Source organism: Heloderma suspectum, chromosome 2 (genome assembly GCF_057233095.1).
Source record: "Heloderma suspectum isolate Gila_16-S chromosome 2, 16-S_ref, whole genome shotgun sequence".
Taxonomy (NCBI): domain Eukaryota; kingdom Metazoa; phylum Chordata; class Lepidosauria; order Squamata; family Helodermatidae; genus Heloderma; species Heloderma suspectum.
The window spans coordinates 112,333,340-112,356,352 of NC_139459.1; the positions used below are offsets into that span (position 1 = coordinate 112,333,340).

The 23,013-nt window shown below is 40.8% G+C and overlaps 1 protein-coding gene across 10 annotated transcripts in view; it reads left to right on the forward strand.

The window, feature by feature from the left end:
- Positions 1–23,013, forward strand: part of CCDC171 (coiled-coil domain containing 171) — a 247,239-nt gene that overhangs the window by 215,113 nt on the left and 9,113 nt on the right. For all 10 annotated transcript variants that reach the window (XM_084834548.1, XM_084834547.1, XM_084834545.1 and 7 more), the window contains one exon: positions 6,406–6,558. In XM_084834548.1, the coding sequence (XP_084690674.1) occupies positions 6,406–6,558 (153 nt within the window). The remainder of the gene's footprint in view (positions 1–6,405; positions 6,559–23,013) is intronic.

Below are 23,013 nucleotides of genomic sequence, written 5' to 3' on the forward strand. Positions count from 1 at the left end.
ATCTTGCATTCTTGTAGCATTTCTTTTCTTTAAAAAAAATCTATATCACTTAAATTGTGAAATGAGTGTGTGGGATCCAGAGTTCCAACAATTGACTTTCTCTTGTACAGTGGGATTTCCCACCTCCTCCTTCCTGTTGCAGCTCCTTGTGCCCCCTGAAAAATGTTCCTGAGGGCTGGAGAACTATCTCAAACAGCATGGAATGTGGCATAATGGGAGAGGAATCCAACAGAAATAGGAGGTTCCCCCTCCATGAGCAGAAGTGCCATTTGTTTGTTGCAATTAACCAAACCCCCATCCCTTCTTCCTGGAAAGATCTTTGAACAAAGAACATGCCAGGCTATGATAGACCCCAATGTTTACAAATAATTTTTTTTGTTGTTTATTTGGTCAGTCGCTTCTGACTCTTCATGACTTCATGGACTAGCCCACGTCAGAGCTTCCTGTCAGCCGTCGCCACCCCCAGCTCCCCCAAGGTCAAGTCCGTCACCTCCAGAATATCATCCATCCATCTTGCCCTTGGTCGGCCCCTCTTCCTTTTGCCTTCCACTTTCCCTAGCATCAGCATCTTCTCCAGGGTATCCTGTCTTCTCATGATGTGGCCAAAGTACTTCAATTTTGCCTTTCATATCCTTCCCTCAAGTGAGCAGTCTGGCTTTATTTCCTGGAGTATGGACTGGTTTGATCTTCTTGCAGTCCAAGGCACTCTCAGAATTTTCCTCCAGCACCACAGTTCAAAAGCATCGATCTTCCTTCGCTCAGCCTTCCTTATGGTCCAGCTCTCGCAGCCATAGGTTACTATGGGGAATACCATTGCTTTAGCTATGCGGACCTTTGTTGTCAGTGTGATGTCTCTGCTCTTCACTATTTTATCAAGATTTGTCATTGCTGTCCTCCCAAGAAGTAAACGTCTTCTGATTTCCTGGCTGCAGTCAGCGTCTGCAGTAATCTTTGCACTTAGAAAGACAAAGTCTGTCACTGCCTCCACGGTTTTTCCCTCTATTTGCCAATTATCAATCAAGCTGGTTGCCATAATCTTGTTTTTTTTGAGGTTGAACTGCAACCCAGCTTCTGCACTTTCTTCTTTCACCTTCGTCATGAGGTTCCTCAGCTCCTCCTCGCTTTCAGCCATCAAAGTGGTATCATCTGCATATCTGAGATTGTTAATGTTTCTTCGAGCGATTTAACTCCAGCCTTGGCTTCATCAAGCCCAGCACGTCACATGATGTGTTCTGCGTACAGGTTGAATAGGTAGGGTGAAAGTATACAACCCTGCCGTACTCCTTTCCCAATCTTAAACCAGTCCGTTGTTCCATGGCCTGTTCTTACCGTTGCTACTTGGTCGTTATACAGATTCCTCAGGAGGCAGACAAGATGACTTGGTATCCCCATACCACCAAGAACTTGCCACACAGTCAAAGGCTTTAGAATTGTCAGTAAAACGGAAAGAGATGTTTTTCTCAAACTCCCTGGCTTTCTCCATTATCCAGCGGATATTGGCAATTTGGTCTCTAGTTCCTCTGCCTTTTTAAACCCAGCTTGTACATCTGGCAATTCTCATTCCATGAATTGCTGGAGTCTACCTTTGAAGATCTTGAGCATTACCTTACTGGCATGTGAAATAAGTGCCACTGTTCGATAGTTGGAACATTCTTTGGTGCTTCCCTTCTTTGGTGTGGGGATATAGGTTGATCTTTTCCAATCTGATGGCCATTCTTATGTTTTCCAAATTTGCTGGCATATGGCATGCATCACCTTGACAGCATCATCTTGCAAGATTTTAAACAGTTCAGCTGGGATACCGTCATCTCCTGCTGTCTTGTTATTAGCAATGCTTCTTAAGGCCCATTCAACCTCACTCTTCAGGATGTCTGGCTCTAGCTCACTGACCACACCATCAAATCTATCCCCGATATTACTATCCTTCCTATACAGATCTTCCATATATTCTTGCCACCTTTTCTTGATCTCTTCTGCTTCTGTTAGGTCCTTGCCATCTTGTTTTTGATCATACCCATTTTTGCCTGGAATTTACCTCCGATGTTTCTAATTTTCTGGAAGAGGTCTCTTGTCCTTCCTATTCTATTATCTTATTCCACTTCTGTGCATTGCTTGTTTAAAAATAATTCCTTATCTCTTCTGGCTAACCTCTGGAATTTTGCATTTAATTGGGCATATCTCCCCCTATCACTGTTGCCTTTTGCTTTCCTTCTTTCTTGGGCTGCTTCCAGTGTCTCAGCAGACAGCCATCTTGCCTTCTTGGTTTTCTTTTTCTTTGGGATGTTTTTTGTTGCCGCCTCCTGAACAATGTTGCGAACTTCTGTCCATAGTTCTTCCAGGACCCTATCTACTAAATCTAGTCCCTTAAATCTATTCTTCACCTCCACTGCATATTCATGAGGAATATTAGTGAGCTCATCTCTAACTGATCTGTGGGTCTTCCCCATTCTCTTTAGTCTGATTCTAAATTGTGCAATAAGAAGTTCGTGATCTGAACTACAATCAGCTCCAGGTCTTACAAATAGAAATTACCTGGATGCTATTTGTTGGCCAGTTTGAATGTTCGCTCTCTGGAAGTTGTCCAGCCCTCACAGAAATACCATGATTATGAAATCTTTTCTTTGCCTTTTTCAGGTTTGTTGCCTTCTTGAGTTCTCCTCTTTGTCTTCTTGGCCAAGAGTCAAGGGAAACGTCCATGCCTTGGAGGCCCAGGTGGGCCTCATCCTTACCTCAACCTGTTTGCTGCTCTTGGAATCCTGATTAGTGAATGTTAGTGAGCTAGTTTGATGTTTCAATTTATTTTTAAAAGCAAGTGACTATTTCTTAATTTCTCTCTTCTTTAATAAATATATCGAACTGGAAAATGGAGTTGATTTGATTGTCTTGCCTAGCCTGGAGTTACTCATGCACCAACTGCTTGGCAAACATGCTATCCTGGTTGTTAAGGAGTTTAAAGGAAGTTCACAAGCCTGGATTCCCACATATCCAGTTAATGAATGATCAAATATGAATATTCAGTAAATAAACTCAGTGTAGGAGTACCTAAATATATTTGAAGGAAAATGCAACGTTCCTTTTAAAGTTGTAAACTTGAGCAACTTAAGGCTCTCTCCCTTTCTCATCTCCACATTTAAGTTGAAGGAAGATGGTTGTTTTTGTTTTACCTTGTTGGTGTTTCTCATTGAACTGTTTTTAAAAAGTGTAGGCTGAACATGAACATGTATGGCTGGGGCCATGAATCTTTCCATGTTCCTTTTGCAGGATGTCCAGAGACATACCTATATCTTAAGATGTGTCAGCATGGAATGTTGAAAGAGCAATTTTGTTTCTCTTCAGAATAACAATTTTTAGGAAGTGGTTTGGAGTTTAGACATCTTCTCTTTGAAATAGTTTTAATACTCTTCTGAGATTACATTTTCACACATGTTAACCAAGTGTTAAATGTAAGATGGAAAGCAATTCTAAAGTTAACTATTCATACTGTTGAACTGTTACACCGAACAGAATAATTTTTTACCAGTAAATTCAGTAAAATGCCAGTTTGTTTTGTTTCCAAAACCTACATGTGAGAAAGCCAGAACAGAGACATTTTAGCTAGCCTGCACAGTAAGATCTTCAGACGTTGTACCTTAACCCAGGCAGCTCTGATAAATCTTGTTCATTGCGAGGTAAGGGCTGAAAGTGCTATCAGTAAATATGGTTGGACTCTGGGGCTGTCACTGTCAGCAGAAGGAGCTACACACAGGATAAGTGATCTTCAGTCCTAAATGTAATGAACTGTTTAAAAATTCATTTTCAAAAGTTTAAGTTGGCTGAAATGTTGTAGAATAAAAGAGGAACACTGTACTGTAAACCTTGTAGACTCTTCAGCAAAGGGAAGCTCTATATTGTAAGCCATAGACTCTTCACTCTATAGTAAAGCGCTCCCCGCCCCCAAACAGAAATCTTGATTTTTCTTAATTATCCCATAGGATACTTTATGCTGAGTCAGCAATAAATCAGTTCTTGGCAGCACACTAATAAATATGCTGGACTACTGGAAATACCATCTTTCCACTGAGATTTGAATATGAGGCTCTGAACACTTGATACTGAACATTCCATGGTTCCTTTTGGGAAAGTAGGAAATGTTACCTCAACGAACTTGTCCAAATTAAAATGTATATAGCCCTGTCTAAATTTCACTTGGGAGATTAAACTGGATTATAGTAGGATTCCTAATAGCTATAGTTTTTTATGGTTACATAAGGTATTATTCAGTCCAGTCATTTGTACTTTATAACTTTCTAATATTTGCATAGGATAAAACTGTGGTTTTTAACTTTTTCTGAATAAAAATGAACAAAGATTAACTCCCTGTAATTGAGAACAAAATAATAAATATTGTGAGGTATAAGACAGAGTATTAAGTAGATTTTTTTAATGATGTGTGCAATTCTCCACATGAAATATTGTTTGTGTTGTTGTTTGTTCTCTTGGTAAGGGCTTGGTTTTTTTGAACAGGCATGTCTGTAAATTAATGAAAAAGCTACACTAGCTATACTATACATTCAACTTAATAATGGCTTTTTTCCTTGCATTGGCATCATTCATAAGTGATGTCTTTCTAACTCAGACATTATTAGTACCATATGTGAAAACATTCTTGGCTTTATTAACATTTAGGTAGCAGGGGGCAAAATCTTCCACGCACAGTGGCTGCACAACCCACTTTCATTTCAGCTTGCATTGCAATAATTGTGCCCCCACGTCCATGGATACAATGATTGGGTACTTCCAGATGGAAAGCTCCTAGCACTACCAATCAGAAGGCATTGTGTAGCTATTCCATCTTCTCCTTTTTAACCAATTTTTTTTCTGGTAAGAAAAAGACAGAGGAAGTGGTGAGAAAGCATGGAACACTTGCAAATGAAATATGGCGACATCTGGTTCCCTTGTAAAATTCCATGAATGAGACAGGGCAATTGCACAATAAAAGCCTCGTCTGGAAACTCTGGAGCCTCGTGTGACGCAGAGTGGTAGGCGGCAGTATTGCATCCGAAACTCTCCCCACGACCTGAGTTCGATCCCAGCGGAAGCTGGATCTCAGGTAGCCGGCTCAGGTCGACTCAGCCTTCCATCCATCCGAGGTCGGTAAAATAAGTACCCAGCTTGCTGGAGGAAAGGTAGTCACGAGTGGGGAAGGCAATGGCAAACCACCCCGCTACAGTCTGCCAGGAAAACGCCAGCGCAAGTGGCATTCCTCTAGGGGTCAGTAATGACCCGGTGCTTGCACAGGAGGAACTTTTCCTTTCCTGGAAACTCTAATAGTTGAGTACAACAGGGCATGCACAGCCCAAGATGATAGTAAGGCATGAATGCATCAGCTTGCTGGATCATGTGCAGATTTCCATATCTGTCTCCTCTCCACCCCAAATCCAGGGATAAATAGATTATTACTTTCAAAATGGTCCTGCTTCTGCTTGTGCCAACAGATGAGCTTAGCCCTTCTAATTTCACTGAACCTCAAAAATGGTTTAGGAGTACCCAGAGCTGAACATGATATCCTGACAGGACTCCTCATGTTTACCAGGTTGATGCTGAGTTGCTTTATCTGAGAAAAAAATCTGGCTAAAGAGAACATCATATCTCTTTTTAAAAAATCTTCACTTATTCAATAAAGAAGTAGAATTTTTATCAGCCTTAATGCTGTTCCTACATTTGAAAAATCAGTATAGGTCACTTCAGAGGGAAACTATAACCTATAAAATGTGATTAACCAGTTGTAAAGAAGTCCAATAATCCCAACAGTGTTATACTATTTAGGTCAGATATCAAGTTACCAGCACTGCCAAATCATTTATACTCTCTTGTGCAGTTAACTTTATTATCGGTCTGATCAATATTACACGGCTGGGACATTCCTGCACTATATACCTGAACAGAATTATTTTCCCAGCTATATTGTAATCAGATTATTTACTTTCAGAGGTCTGTAACTTTCTTTAGTTTCATGCCAAATTAAATCTAATTCTTTTTAAAGGTGAGTTGGGAGAATTAGCAACTCCATTCATTTTAAAAATGTTCATGGTTACCTCTGGTGTTCTTCTCAGCCTGGCTGAGTGAAATTAGCTGAGATATGAGTTTAAGTAGAGTCCAAAAAGCTCTGTTTACTCATCAAAATGCAGTGTTTTTAAAATACTGTAGTAGGGAGGGAAACCCTTGCAAGTTTAACACAATACCATTTACAGTGTTGGCAGAAATGCATACAGTTTGGTATATTTAAAGAGGTATCAATGTTTTGCATTTAAATTGTGTGTGTGTGACTAGATAATTGGATGTCACATCTTCAGAAACATGTAGATGGCACATACTTGATGCCAGCCTTTATCAGTAATAATAATTCTCCTTTGTTTTTCCTTTAAGGCTATGATTGTAAGTTTTATGGATGTCTATCAAATGGCGGCCTCCAGAGTCTCCACACTAGAAAGAGAAATAGCATCCCACCGGCAGCACATTGCAACTCTGAAATCAGAACTCCAAACAGCGTGTCTTCGTGAAAATGAAAGCTTGCGCTCTGTAAGTGTCTGCTTTTAATTTTTTAAAAATTTAATTTTACTCTTTCTTGGTATTGTACCCTCCCGCATGACATTGCAGACACCTTCATAAGTGGCTTATGTTTCAAGAATATTATTTTTATTTTGCAAGAATCTTTTTTTATTATGGAGTTGTGCTAGAAAGATACAATACAGTGCACGAGCAATAATTTTGCTTTTTAATTTAGAGCAACACTGTCGCCATAAAAGTTTGTATAACTGACATGGGGCAGGAGGGAGCAACAATTGAATTAATTTGTATCTTGCTGGGCCGCTTTGGATGTCGTTTCTTCTCAGCCAGGCTGAGTGCATGCTGCCAAGTCACTCCCACTTGGCTCCTCCTGCAAGCGGGAACAGTTTTACTGTGACATCTGAACCTGGGATTCTGGCTTGTTTCTCTCCAAACAATCCAGTGTCATAAGACAATAAAAATCCATGGCTTATGGCTGTGATGTGTTAGAGGAAAGAAAAGCCAGAATCCCCAGTTTGGATATCACAATAAACAATCTATGGTGGAGGGTTTGTGGTTTGTTCATCTGCTCCCGCTGGCAGGAAGAGCCAAGTGGGAGTGATTGTATATTGTACATGATCATGCTTGCTTGATCCCAATAAGCCAGGATTCTCTGGAACCCTGACTTATCATGATGTCCAAACCAGGCCTCTGTCTTGTATGAAAATATATGTAAGATTGACAAAGCCAAAAACATAGCTTCATATCTCTTTTTGTCTTTGGCAGTGACATCACCATTAGTTTTTGGAAATGAAATATTGAAAGCTATACTGTCTCCCATTAAAATATAATATTTTTAGTTGTGTATTTTAACCAAACAGGGAATTAAACCATGTGATTTTTCCTCTGTAGGCAACTTTATTTAGTCATTACATATTGTCCCTAATGAAATATGGTATGTTTTTTTCCTATACTATAAGGTTAAATTCAGTTTGAAGACTCATTTCATGTCTGAAGCATTATTGCCCACAAATAAAGTTGGGCTCACTTAGCACTAATAAAGTGATTCTTTAGGTCTGTTATGGGGTCTGTATATTAAGGTGACGGTTGTAACTGGATGTATTTTTGTACCAGAGGCATTAGGCAGATACATCCATTGTCATGCAACTAAATAGGCACATGATCAATACATTTTCTTTTATATTAGGGCAGCAAAATATCTTAGGCCTAGGGGTTGTTGAGAAATGTGTTTGATTCATATTTCAATACTAACTTAACAAATTTGTACTCCCTAAACATAAACAGAAACTGGAATGCAGTTAGACATCGAAATCCATACTGTACCGACGTTTGCAATGGAGTTCACAAAAAAGCATCTAAAAAGGCATACTTTTGAAAAAGTGCATGTGTAAAATGCAAACATTTGAAATACTGCACACAGAAATACATACATTTGAAAAAATGCTTTATTCAATGGAAAAACCACTTGCAAAAATGCGTACATTTTTTTTAAATGCATACAAAATGTGTATATTTTGAAAAAAGTGCATGCAAATACATAGGAATTTTTGTGTAGACTTAAGAGAAGTTTACAGTGCAATGCAGAAATGGGATGGAATGAACTTAGCAGTGGTATAATGCCTGAGCGAAATAGGGTTTGACAGATCAACCTATCCCTGCTTAGGCAAGCCCTGGGGAGACGCTGTAAATCTGTACATGTATGGGTTTAAAAAAAAACCAAACCAAATAGTGTATCTCCATTGTGGGCAGCCAAAACTACGAGGAGACCATAGTATTTCATCATATTGATAACAAAAAGTGGGTTTTTGTTAAACCAACAAAGTTTACCCAATTGTCGCCAGATTGAGGCATCCTTTTTGCTTTGATTTGTGCTTAACTTTAAGCTGGAGAGCAGGAGAAGGAAGAGGTGTGGTGAGCAGGATGGGGTAGCGTGGAGTAGGGCAGCAGCACCAAGAGAGCTTGCCTTTTTATTATTTTTAATTCAAAACGTAAAAAAAGCTGCCACCTCAGAAAAGTGTCCTACATCTGCTTCTTTAAGCAGTTCACATCTGGTAGTGGTGTGGTTGGCTCAGCCCTGCTAGACTGAGTTCAAACACATCCCCAAAATCATGCTTTGTGCTAACCATAGATAAGAACCCACAACATAGCTTGGGCTTCCAGATGTACAACAAGCAAAACCATGGGTTAGGGCCACATGTCTGCTTTTGTTTCCCATCTTCTTAGGACTCAGCTGCATAGGTAAGCCCTGGGTTCCATCTCCATAGTGCAGCAGCTTCTTCCGGTAGAGCAAGGGTGGACAACCTGCAGGTCGCATAGGCTCCCCTGCTGCACTTGGTGCAGCCTGCCAAGCCTGCAGGTGCCCCACCAAGTTTTCCCTGCAGCACAGCTCATCAACTGGGCTGCTCTGAAGCTGCTATTAGCAGCGGCAGAACACTAATCACAAATCAGGTCATGGAGGGGGGATCCCCGTTGGGTCTCTCTCTCTCTCTCTGTGTGTGTGTGTGTGTGTGTGTGTGTGTGTGTGGAGAGAGAGAGAGAGAGAGAGAGAGAGAGAGAGACCTGGCCCTCCAGGTGACACCAAAGCAGCTCTCAGGGCTGTAAAGGTTTTGTACCTGAAATAGAGCAATGGCCTTATTACAGTTTGTCAATGGCCTGAATTCAGACAAACTGTGGCTTGCAAACCACCTTCAAATTGTGGTTTGAGATCCTGGTTTGTCAGTGCCCAACAAACCACAGTCTGTGGCCAGACATAGGTTCAGACATTAAAACCTACTGTGCTTTAGCAAAACAAACCATGCATTCAGTCATAATGTGAAACCACTTGTTTAGTATTGCAGGGTGAGGGTGGGGCTACACGTGTGTACTCTTGGGAATTGTCATGCAGTGACACATGCGGCGTTTAGGACAGGGTCTTAATCTGCTTAAATCCAAAGATAGTGCCTAAACTCCATTGTGCAGAACTCCTTTTTAAGTATCTTTGGCACCTTGTTTGGTTTACATGTTTAACCCAGCATCTTTGGGTTGCTCTTTTGTCTCCATTTTTGTTGCTACTGGGGTTTAAGCTGTGAACAAGGGAGTGGGAACCCTGCCAAGTGCAGACACTATGCAGGGAGCTGCTTTCCTTTGGCCAGAGAGAACTTTGAGGGAAGTTCATTCTAACAGACTCTTTTGAAGTGTTGGGCTGTGGTTTGATCTGCTAAATGAAAAGCCTCTGATTAAGCATAATTATGTTTTGTAAATCATCCAGAAGTGTAAAAATTGCATTAGTTTAGCTGCATGTTTTGGAATATAATTGTATCAAACCAGAAAATTCAGATATATTACACAGCATATCTGAATAAATTCAGATATATTACCCAGCATTTTTAATGGAACTTCCAACATATTTACATTTGTGCTATGTATACATGATGGATAATTTATCCCTTAATATGTATTTACAGAGTTCTAAGTCTGTATGATTTCCCTAAAAATGCTGAAATCAGAACTGTCAGTTTCCTTATAAGGAAACTCCTATATAGCTCCTGGTTTTTAGTATTATAAATCACCACTGATACTGTTTTCATTTACATACATCTCCTTAAAATCTGTTGATCTTGTTTCATTCAGTGATTGTTCAAATACGTAGTATTATATCTACACAACGCTTGGGTCTTACTGACTCACTGACTGGCTCATGGGAGTACTGACATTTTACAGGATTTTCACATGAGCTAGAGACCTGACATTTGTTATATGTGTAGTCCAAGGCACCCCAATTACTGAAAAGTCCAAAAAGGGGAAGTCTTTACATCAATCAACTGGGGGAATGAAGTTGACCTCATAACAGAGGTGAATATTCCAGCACAAAACACACAAAGCCACACATGGGATGGAATGTTGGGTTAGGGAGGTTTCATTGCTTCTTCAGGCTTGGATGTGGGGTACACATCCTGTTGCAGCAAGGAACATACAACTTCCTTGCTATATGTGCATAATGACAATTGGCCTTTCTTGTTCATGTGGGTAATGAAATTGTTGAGGTACTTCTATGTGCTGTAGAGATCTGAAACTTGATACATACGTAGCCCCAAACATTATGATTACTAGAAAAATCTAGAAGGGAGCCATGTATATACCTAAAAACAGAGAAAATGATATGAATCCCAGAATGGTACACATGTAGCCCAAGGTACCCCAATTTTTAGAAAAGTATGAATGTTGGCCATTTTATATCTAAACTCAGTGCATTTACCTCCTAATATGGGGCAAGAGTTCTATAGGCAGAGTTCTGTTGCCCCTTCTCACATTTGAATCAGCCTTGGAAGGTTACCCAGTAGCATCCAGGAATCTGTATCCATGCTTGCAGAGTGCAGGCCTTATTTTTAATATGTGACTTGTCTTGGACAGAAGCCTATAGGAATTGATGGGTACTTCACAAGACAAGTCAGAGCTGTAGAAACTCTGAGAGCCCTCAATGGGCAACTTGTTTAAACGAGGTCTAGGCTAAGCTGAAGTTTATCCTTCCAGGACCATATCACCCCTCACAGGTTCTGCCCCTCTCATGAGAAGTAGAAAGCTTTAAATCAGCAGTCCTCTGGCTTGGAGCATCTCACTTTGGCTATGCCTGGACCAAGGGGCCCCTGGCTGACCGATTCCTTTCTGGCCCAGGTATGATGTAGGAGCCTGTTGCTGTGGCCCCTCTTCCCCTGAGCTGAAGTTGGTGACTGAGCAGTTGCTCATGGTTGGAGTCATGACTATGTTTATACAGTTACATTTCTCATTAGTTTTAATAGTAGAAAGACAGTATTAGTCTTCCTTACATTTGGCTATTTAGGCAACTCTCATTTGCTTCACAAACCTCAGACCATACCTATGATCATATAAAAAAAAATAATAAACTTGAGCCCCATGGCTGAGGTTGTCTATCAGCTTTGTCCATATCATGATTGTTTTATTTAGAGGACTTTGACCAAGCGTGCATACATTACACATGTTCCATATGTCATCTTTTTACGGTGGCTCTTCTGCTGAGGAGAGATTTCATGGTCTGAGAATTCAAAATAAAAAACCTCAAAGAGCAAATAGGGTCACCACCATGCGGCATGACTGCTTGCCCTCATCCCACAAAAAGATGAGCTCCCCCCTATTCCTTGCATGAAGCCAGGGGGACCCTGCTGTTTGCACTAGAGGATGGGGTTGTTGTAAATGCTGACAAGTTTTAGTTATACATATCTGCAAAGGCCCAAAGAGAAGGAACAAGGCAGAAGTCCTTGTGAGCTTAGTACAAACAATGTCCACCTGGCTGCAAGCAGAGTTATGCAAGTATATAGCATATTGGGAGAAATTCCCAGTAATCTAGATTGTATCAGAAAAGAGAGGCAAGGGGAAATGGTAAACAAAAGACTTAGGAGTAGGACTGATGAGAGAACCTGAGGAGATGAGGATCACATGGCTGTAGAGGAGATGGAAATTTGCTAGGGTCAGGAAGGATAGCTTCAGAACAAGGGAAAAAAGAATAATGAACCTCAGGACAGGATGGCTACAAGTCAGATAACAGCTGGAGAAAGAGTTAGACTGTCATCCTACCACTGAAAATACCAGGAGTTGGTGCGTTTGGATGTATATCTAAACTGATGTTGTAATCCAACCTACGTTTCTGTCATTAGTGTGGTTTTGTGTGTGATAGTTTGTTTGTTTCAATGATGCGTCATTGTGATGAAATACCGCATGCTGAGTCAATGAGTCGGGTAGAGATTATCTGATTTAGTGAAAGTTCGGATAGACAATATAGCATAGTATGGGGATCTTTGGAATAATCAAGTTGTTCTAAAGCATAAATCTAGGGGCCTTTCCAGGTAATTTTAAGCACAGTAAATGCAGTTGCTCAGAGAGCCAGTGTAGTGTAGTGGTGAGAGTGACGGACTGGGAGCCGGGAGATCCGGGTTCTAGTCCCCACTTGGCCATGGAAGCTCACTGGGTGACTTTGGGCCAGTCACAGACTCTCAGCCCAACCCACCTCACAGGGTTGTTGTTGTGAGGATACAACGGTGAGGAGGAGGATAATGTAAGCCGCCTTGAGTTCCTTGCGAGAGGGAGAAAGGCGGGGTATAAATGCAATAAATAAATACATAAATAAATTTGTTGCAGGGATCCTGACACATTTCTTTCAGATTGCTCTTGGGTTCGGGGGACATTGTATTTTCCAGCATTCAAACTACAGTACTTTGTTGCTGGAAAATGCTATTTTCCTTCTAAGCTACATGACTGATGTATCGAGTATGATGGAGTGGGTGTCACTGACACCCATTGGGAAGTACATATGACATCACTGGCATGCCAGTGTTATTTTATGAACTGTTTTGGGCTATGGCTGGGAAAGCTTCCCCATCTGAAACCTTGGACAGCTGCTGCCAGTCAGTATAGACAGTGCCAAGGTAGATTCTAATGCTCCTAGATTAAAATTTTAAAGAACTATTTACAGGCTGCTTGTTCCTCTGTTGTAGCACTGGAGCATGTCAATACTCATCGAGCCCAGGTACTTTCTCATCTCAAAAAATGCCCCACCATTTAAGAGAGCCAGTGTGGTGTAGTGGTTAGAGTGTTGAACTAGAATCATAGAATAGTAGGGTTGGAAAGGGCCTATAAGACCATCGAGTCCAACCCCCTGCTCAGTGCTAGAGTCTAAGTCAAAGCATCCCTGACAGATGGCTGTCCAGCTTCATCTTGAATGCCTCCAGTGTGGGAGAGTCCACCACCTCCCTAGGTCATTGGTTCCACTGTCGTATTGCTCTAACAGTCAGGAAGTTTTTCCTGATGTTCAGCTGGAATCTGGCTTCCCGTAACTTGAGCCCATTATTCTGTGTCATTGATGGGAGTTGTAGTCCAATACATCTGGAGGGCACCAGGTTGGGTTAGGCTGCTGTAAACCTTTGCACCCCTGAAAAGCTGCTCCCAAGGGTTGTGGGCCTTCCAGAAGGTAGTTCAGGGGGCTGCATCTGAGGGAAGGAAATCAGTGAAAATGGGAGCCACTTCCTCTTGCACTAGTGGAAGTGCCTCCCATTTGTGCAAGGGGTTCCCTGGATCAGCACCAGTGGCAATAAAGCAAGACACACACTATAAATCATATAGCACATGTTAGGACAAGGTGTTAACCCCCCTCAACAGAACAGAATAACCTCACAATATATTTATCCCCTTGTTTTGTATAAATAATATTTCCTTTCCTATATAAAGCTTTTTTTGATATTCAGTATATGCTAGGTATGTGAACTTTTACCTTGTCAAGCTATTGTAACATATTTGAAAATTATAGTAATTTGATTAAAATGTTGCCTATAAGGCAAAAGAGTGAGTTAATAGATTCCATATGCAATTAAAATGCAGAACTAAACGCAATCAGACCCCAGTGACTAGGGCCTTCCTATTGATAGTCTTACAGTGGCCTCTAAGGTTGAAAGTTTATGTTAAACTTACCAAAAGCAGCAGTTCCATAGTACATGAGCGAGATGATAATGCAGTCATTTTCTTTAAAACACAACATAGTTAAGTGATAGCCAGCAATAACCAGCTTCTAGTTTCTGAAGGGTATAGAGGGCATCTCTCCCTTTAGCAGGTGGTAAGGTATGTACAACACTTACGTGTGTGCCAGCTGAAGAACAGCACTCAGCCTCAGCCCTCTTCTATAAACACTTGGAGATGAAGGGTCCTGCTGTGGGAATGTTGTACTTGTGAGGACGTTTTATATTAAAAAATAATATAGCTATTTGATTTGTGTGGATTTATGTTAGAGGAACCATCTGAAAGTCACAGACACAACTCTGTGTACCAAGTCACCAAAAGGTTTTTTTTTAAAACCCCCGAAACCCAACCTGAATTTGAAAGAAAACAACCCAAAACTTATTTTCTCTGGACAGTTTTAAGAGTCAACATCCTGTGTTGGAGTTCTCTAATCATCACCAGCACAATTTACAATCGGAACACACAGAGAGCTAGTTCAGACCAGCTCATCTGTTGATCTTGGCAGAAGTCCTTATTCTCACTGCGTACAGCTGCCACTCGAGAGACGGGGACTCGGCACAGAGCCGATGGAGGGTGGGGTGTAAAGTTGGTCAAAGCATGAACACATAGGCCTGCTATATTTCAGCAGTTGTACACTGCTCTTCCCCCTTTCCCCAAATAGTATTTTCATTTTACTGCCACTTTTAAACGCACACACACGCACGCACACACTGAAATTAAATGAGGACCTCTCACGAGCCACTGTGCTCCAGGCATAAGAAATTGTAATGTCTGGCTTCCAGAAACTGTCCCGTCAAAATGTGCTTCTGATTAGGTGGCTTAATTACAGCTGTGAAAACAATGTTGATTTAGGCCTCAAGATTCCAGTGCATGTCAGCCGTTATTAGCTAGCCTTGGACTGAAGCCACCATTCTAAAACTTTGCACCGCAAAAGTCACACACTGTCTTGACAACTTTTTATAAAAGTGGAAAGGTTGCCAGAAGCAAGACACTTATGCAAAATATTTTTCATTGTGCAAATTTCAAATGTGACACGATTGATGGAGGTGAAGTGGACAGGTCCTGTTGGGCGTCACCGAGTCCAAACCTCCTACGTTTTCCCACCAAATATCCCTATTTTAATATAGTTTTTATAATGTTTGACTGACATAATGCTTAATTTTAATTCCTTTAATTCAGTTTTAGTCCAAATCCAGCATGTTGGTTTAACCACACAGTTTTATTGCATCTAAATTTTCCTGACAGTTTCATTTGCTGTGGGGAAATAAAATTGCCATTTTTGCAACATGGGAAATAATGGGTAGTTTCAAATCCAATAAGTTTGAAACTTCCTTTGCCTCAAGCAGGTTAAGGCATACACTTAACTTACTTTTTGGAGGGCAGGGGGAGAAAGCTCATTAAATAGTTTTAATATTTTAATATAAATAACACTTTTCTCAGTGTGAAACTTTATTATTAGACTCATGTATTTACATCTGCAGAGAAGTACATTTTAGGGGTAACATACTATTTCCATATTTAAACTTTTCAGCATAGCTTCACTGTTGTAAGAGAAAATTTGCAATATTAAAGATTCTCCTTCTTTGGTAATATTTCAGGAACAACACAGTTTTCTGAGATGATATTGGGAGGATGTTGATATATCTAGCAAACTAGAATGAACATAATTACTTTGCTACCTCTGCGAGCCCAGGTGGAGGACTATTAGGCAGCAGGGTGGTCGGTATGCAAACAGTATTCCCAGTCTGTCTGGAATGTCCAGCAGTAAATAGTACAAACAGAATTAGAAACCCATCCTGACAGGAAGCCTGGAGAGTGAGAGAGAATCACTGTAGATTACAGAACACACACACACATATGGATGTTGAATCTGTGTAAGTGCTGCACCAAGAACCCAGGTGGTCACAGCTGTGAGGACGTACCCCTCCCAACTTGTTCGCCCAGACCTCAGTAGATCTATAGAGCCATACTGACATAGCTGGCTCTCTGACCGTAGAAATGGTTAATTCCATGTCAATGAGTTGTTCCCCATCCCCCTGTTTCTTAACACACTGCAAGGGCTCTTCAGGAACGGGCCCCTAGCGTTGCATGGGTCATGCATGTCGCACTGTGTCAGAGGGAATGTAGTACGATTTTTCCTGAGTGAATGAAATTGGTATCAGGTTATTGGCAATTCACACACATTCAAATCGTATCTTGAATATGAGGTTTCTGCCATGAAATTCTTCTTTTGATTTTACAAAAATAAAGTGGAATTTTAAAAATGGAAGAAGGTCACTGAGCTTCTATATGCCGACCACAGTAGTAGCACAGTGAATGGCCATGCAGCAGTTATTTAGTTTTCTTTCTACTTTGCTTCATCCATTATATCCTCTTTTTTCCAGTCTGCCTTCATCCCATTTGTCTCCAAGTGACAGTGTCTGACACATCGCTATATAAAGATCCAGCAATACTGCCTATAGTGCAGTAGGAATAAAAGGCTTGTAAGAGGTGGGAAAGCTGTTGTGTTGAAAACTACATCAGGATGTTTAACCCTGAGTAGTTTTTTTTTAAAAAGAATAGAGCTAAGAACATAATTGAACTGGCTTTGCAGAAGAAAAGCACTATTCTGTACAAAGGTAGATAAATCTACTTCTTTCCAGAGTCAAGGACTTTTACTTAGGTATTTCCTCCTCCCTTTTGAAGAAGCTATTTCAAGATAGAGGGCTAGAAGCATCCATTATTCAGTGTTAAACTGTGGGTTAAACACAAAAGGAAGGCAGATTTGTTCTGGGGTTATGAATCAAGTGAGACTTTTTGGAAGAGATTAAAGAATAGTTAGGCTGTTGAAAGACTCTGGTTCATATACTCAGATGACACCTGAATGGAGGGAATCCAAATGGCGTATTTATGCTAATGCTACTTTGACTTTTTCCTCCTTTTTCTGTCTCAATAAAGTAAGAACATACAAAACATAACCAAGCACCCCCCTCCCCCATTTTATTCAGATTCCTGTTGTTGAGTTATTGCAGTAAGATATTCAGCTGTGTGAAGGCTGCAGCAAAAGACAGATCTCTGATCTTCCACTACAGCTCAGCAGAACTTTTTTTTACAAAAGTTTGATGGGTATTTGCATGTCTGAACTATGGAGCGAGCATGTACGAGACACACACTCAGCTGAGGCTGTGGGTGTATGCATATTCTTGGGCACCAAAATGCCCTTCAAACTTAATAGAAACCCCATGTTTGATCTGATGGCAGATATGTGGGGACCCATCTTTTGCTGTATAAAATCCCTTACTGCTAGGTTTGGCACAGGCACCCGATTCCATCCAGGAATCCAGCAGAACCCCCCTGCCTGCACCCCCGAGCCCTGCTCACCAAGCCCCTGCCCTGCTCACCCCCTGCTCACTCTCGGCGAGTGGCCTGCACTCACCCTGGCGGCCTCAGTGAGCTCCGTGGTTGCCATTTTTTGACAAATAAAATGGTGGTTGCAAAAATGTGCATATTTCTGTATGGGCAACAATGAGCATTTTGCGCATGCACTTATTTGCACATATGCAAAATGCATATCTTTGCAAAAATTCTCATTTCACGCATACGCAAATATGAGCATTGGCAAAATTCGCGTTTTTGCGCATACGCAAATATGCGCACTTTTTGCAATCATCATTTTATTTTTTTTAAATGGTGACCATAGAGCTCAACAAGGCTGCTGGGATGAGTGCAGACTGCTCGCTGAGCATGGGAGGGGCTCAAGTGTGGTCCAGGGACTGGCGAGCGGGGGCAGGGACTGGGCAGGCGCCCGGAGAACCCGGACAGGGGTGGGTTGACACATCCCTACTTACTGCTGATTCATAGGGCACAGCCTCTCACTAATTTTTGTGAAAAGCTTGATGTTGCTGGGCCTTTCACGAGTTTCTATATCGGTTGTTGTGCTGCTTGCACAAACTGACTACGCCTATGAGCATTTTGTTGCACAAATGAACTAGTAGTTATGCCCACTGCACCTTTTCTAAGTCCTGATAAAAGCTAAACTTAATCACAGACATTGAAGCTATCCATTGAACCAACAAATCTCTCTTAGATTCCTCACCCATATTGGACCTGCTGGGACCTATTGCTTCTTACTCCAACTGGCAATATGGAACTCATGTTTAATAATGTTCAATCTATTATTTTCTCCTTGTTTCTTTTTCTCTCTCCTTCTCTTAAACAAACTTGAAAGAAAAAGAAAACAGTGATCCTATCACTGGAAAACAGTGACGATAACAATGGGGGAGGGCATGACCCTATTTTCATGCTCACCATTGAAGAGCAGTGATTTAATTCAATGTTCATGCCCTAAAACAGGATAGATAACAGACCTCTAACAAAGGGGATTCCATAGCCCAGTGAGGAAGTTTATCCTGTTGCTGAGGCATTTCTGTAGTTGGGGAAGAAATGTTCTGGCTTCTGCACCATGTATTAGAAGACTCTACTATACAGTGCTGGGTGTATAGAAGAACATATTTTATGTGCCTCAACTGAGTCATTGTTTTTATGCTGGAAATCCAAGTGGAGTATTATAAAATACTTGGAAAGTTGTGTGTGGGTGTGACACAGAAGACAGGAAGTTCAAAGGGTGTAAAAATGAATATACTATTATTAGGAGATACTTCTGTTCCTTGTTCTTTTTTGTTTCTTTGGTCCTTTGATTGCTGACAGAGTTAAGGAATATAAAACTTGGAGTAACATCTTAATGTTTACGTTATTGAGGTTGTACATTTGGATCACGAAATATATATAATTTAGTTCTTTCTATTTCTGAATTTAACATAAAACTAATTTGAAGAATGTTTTTGAAATCATAGCCTTTGGCCAGAAGTATTGGCCTAAAGTAATCAGGATTGATAAATATTCAAATATGTTGGAATATGAATTACATACCAAATATATTACATAGTTCCATACTGAAATGAAGGAGATAAGAGGATGGAGAGTAAACTGTGCAAAGAATTTCTGGAGAAAGTCTCCAGATGTGCAAGGGCAAACACCAGGCAAAGTACCAGGTTACCAGGTAAGGAGGTGGGTCTCATTGGGTTACTATAATCTTTGGCTGTCTGCTTAACTCTGAGCCCTGGTGAGCATGCAGTGTTATCAGTAACCCAAAGCAAACTCAGCTGACAGATGCTCACAGATAGGCATGGCAGGAAGTGAGTAATGATTTCGGCAGCCTGTCCAAGACACAGTTTATTGGTTTGCATGACACAAGGGTGGTTAATAAGCCATGGCGCCTTGTTAACCACCTCTGCTTGTACTGCCCAATTTACCTAATTACCCTCGCTGGGCGTGGCTTGTTGTGATGTCCAAACCCAGCAAGGGTAGGTGGCTGGGGTGGCTAACAAATCACCCAGAACCCTTGGCCTGTGCTAGGATTGCTGGGTGGTTTGTTAACCACTCCAGCCAGCCACCCTCACCAAGTTTGGAGTTCACAACAAGCCATGCCCAGCGAGGGTAATTAGGTTAGTCAGGAGGCACGCAGACAACCACACATGGGGGTGGTTAGCAAGCCACAGTGGCTTATTAACCATCCTTGTCTCGTGTGAATCCAGTCACGGAGCCCAAACAAGGGTTGAGCTGAAGTCATGGAACTAGCAGGGTAAGTGACTCAGTAGGTTGGTGTCTTCTGGTATAATGGGCCATCCTGTTTTGTCTAATAGGACTTATTATTTTACATAGGACAGTGCCTTTATCCAGGTCAGACTGTTTGTCCACCTAGACCAGTGTTGTCGACTTTGCCTGGCAGCAGCTCTCCAGGGTCTCTGTCAGAGGTCTTTTCTGCATGCAAAACATGGGCTCTACTACTCAGTTATGGTCCCTCCCTGTTCATCCCTGTATATTCATTTAGTGTTTGGGGGTACTTGTGAATATAATTTTGTTTAAGTAACCAAGTGAGGAGTCTACATTTATTGCTGAAATCTAAACGTGGGATTAGAAGCAACCTTGACAGACTCAGAGGAGTTCAACCCACAGCAAGACTTGTTCTCTCCCCACTTCTTTGGATCTGCTCTCTTCTCTCCCATGGTTGCTGCCTAGAATTGATTGATTGTTGAGGCTTGGGAGAAGCACCTGCAAGCAAATTAGCGTACAGTTTTAATATTGGATGTTTTACTGTACCATTACTTTATCGTGATCGGGTTTCTTTTATTGTAAGCTATTTTGAGAGAGCTCTCTGGGCAGTTTACAAAGATTAAAACCTTAACAATGCATTATAAAAACCATTTACATATAAATATATAAACAGACAGCACACACAAAGACACACATACATCTAAAACAATGTTTAAACAATTGACAATAAGAAAAATCCAGAACCTGATTAAAACCTTATCATATGCTGCCAAATGCCTGAGAGAAGAGGAAGGTCCTAACCTGGCACCAAAAAGATAACAACATTGGTGTCAGGGAGATCATTCCATAATTGCAGGGCCACCACCGAGAAGACTCTCTCCCTTTTTGCTGCCTTCTGAGCCTCCCTCGGAGGAGGCACCTGGAGGAGGGCCTTAGAGGATGAATGTGGTATACAGGTAGGTTTATGCTGGGAGAGGCAGTCCATCAGGTATTGTGGTTCCAAGCCGTGTGAGGCTTTATAGGTAAAAACCAGCACCTTGAATTGGGCACAGAAACATACAAGCAGCCAGTGCAAGCAGGCCAGAATCAGTGTTATATGTTCGGACCAGCTGGTCTTTGTTATCAGTCTGGCCACTACATTTTGCATGATCTGCAGCTTCTGAACTGCCTTCAACGGCACCCCCACATAGAGCACATTGCTGTAACCTAACTTGGATAACTCTAATTATAACAACAACAACAACAGTAGTAGTAGCGATGATTATTTATATATATATATATATATATATATATATATATATATATATACACATATACATATTCACATACATACATACACACACACACACACACACATATACACACACACACACAGATACACACACACGCCTTAACGCTACGTTCCGTGTAATGATGCAGAGACCTCAGCAGCAGGTCCAAGACATTTCTTCCAGACATACAAAGATGAAATAGAATCTCCTTCCTGCTGAATATCAAAGTGTGTTTTTCCATTTTGAAATGTTACATTAATACTTCAGAGCTTGTGTGATGCAGTGGTTAGAATGCTGGCCTAGGACCAGGAAGGCTTGGGTACAAATTCCCGCTCATTCATAAAGCTCACTGGATGACCTTACCCTATCACTCTCTCTCAGCCTAACATACCTCGCAGGGTGGCTCTGAGATTAAAATGGAGGGACATGGAGAGCCATGCAAACCAGCTTGAGCTCCTTGGAGGAGAGATATGTTATAAATGTAATAAATAGAATAAAAATAAATAAAAATAACCATTTGTTTTCTGGAACACTACCTATTTTCCTTGTCCCTCACCATCTTTACATCATTTGTGGGCATTTTAATATTCTCTTTTTCTTTAATATCCTGAATACGGGTTTTACATTCATGTTGTTGTTGTTAAGTCGTGTCCGACTCTTCGTGACCCTATGGACCATAGCACGCCAGGCCTTCCTGTCCTCCGCTCTCTCCCGGAGTGTGCTCAAGTCCATTTTACTTTACATTCATACCAAAGGACAAAAATCCATTAATTTATTTTTTAAATGTTGATTCACTTAGGATGTGTTTGGTATGCAGAAAATATTGATTTCTACTGGTTAGTGTCTTTTTGTTAAAATGACCATTTCAGGAAAAGTGATTTTCCATTGCCAGTGCTGATCCATAGTGGATGACTGTATATACATGGTTTTTGATGAATTATTCGGGTTTTATGTAGGTGCAGCCAGAAGTATAACTGTATATGTAAGTGAGGCCAGAAACAATGGAAGTCGTAACCCTAGCTCACCCACACTCAAGTTGTTTATAACTGATAAGCTTGATTTCTTGCCCAGTTAGCATAATTTGAAGCTTGCATGCATGTTAGACATCAACTGAAATTGAGCCTAAAGTATGACCTTTTCCCCTCCTTGTTATTCATATATCAATTAGGGTGTTGTTGTTTTTCTTCTTAGCAGTGTCTTTTCAAAGTAAATTCACTTTTCTGGCTGATTTCTGAATTTATAAAACTTGCATGTGATTGTTATTACTCTTGCATTGTTTACACTGGGATGATCCTGGCTGTATGAAGGTCAGCACAACTACACCAAGCCATACTGTGTGATTGTAAAATCTGAATCAGGCTGAAAGATATTGTAACGCAGCTAACTTTTATGTTTGACAGCATTCTCAAATGTACCCAGCAGATTTAGAAATTCACAATTCCTCTCCCATCTTCCCCACTCCTGAATTAAAGCTTTGGATGAAATCTCTTGTTACTAGGTAGTTCTTGCTATTGTCCTTCAAGTTATTTCATATAGAACAAAACATTAGGGTTCTTGTTGACATCATTTTGCTGCTTCAGGTACTTTTGCAAAGGAGAAATCTCCTGAATGTAGCACCTTTTTTGATAGATTTTTTTTAAAAGCTAGGCGCTTTGGTCTTTGAATCCAACTAAATGCATGGCAGTTTAAAAACAATAAAATAAAGATGGGTGAACCTCAAACATGTTGTATTTGGATAGTACATTCACTGTTTGAACAGCTATTTTGAAGAGTATCTGAAATCCCAGCAGGCGGTTTCTTTAGAAATGCCATATTGTCGTCACATCAAGAAGTGTTATCTGCATAGAACAGCAGTTTATCAAGGGTACAGTATATACCAATCATTGTTCTTTTTCCCAAGAGGACTTTTTACAAGACGACGTAGGTCTGATATGGAGCAAGTGCTAAATATTTGTATTTTGAGCAATGAAAAGAGACTTACTCTCTTGTTAAGGGCATGGGTTGATCGCATGTATACCTTGTAATCTTACAGCATTGGATGAAAGATGTTTTGAACATGTCTGCAACCTACAGCCCGCTTATTGTGGAATAGCTCCACTGACTA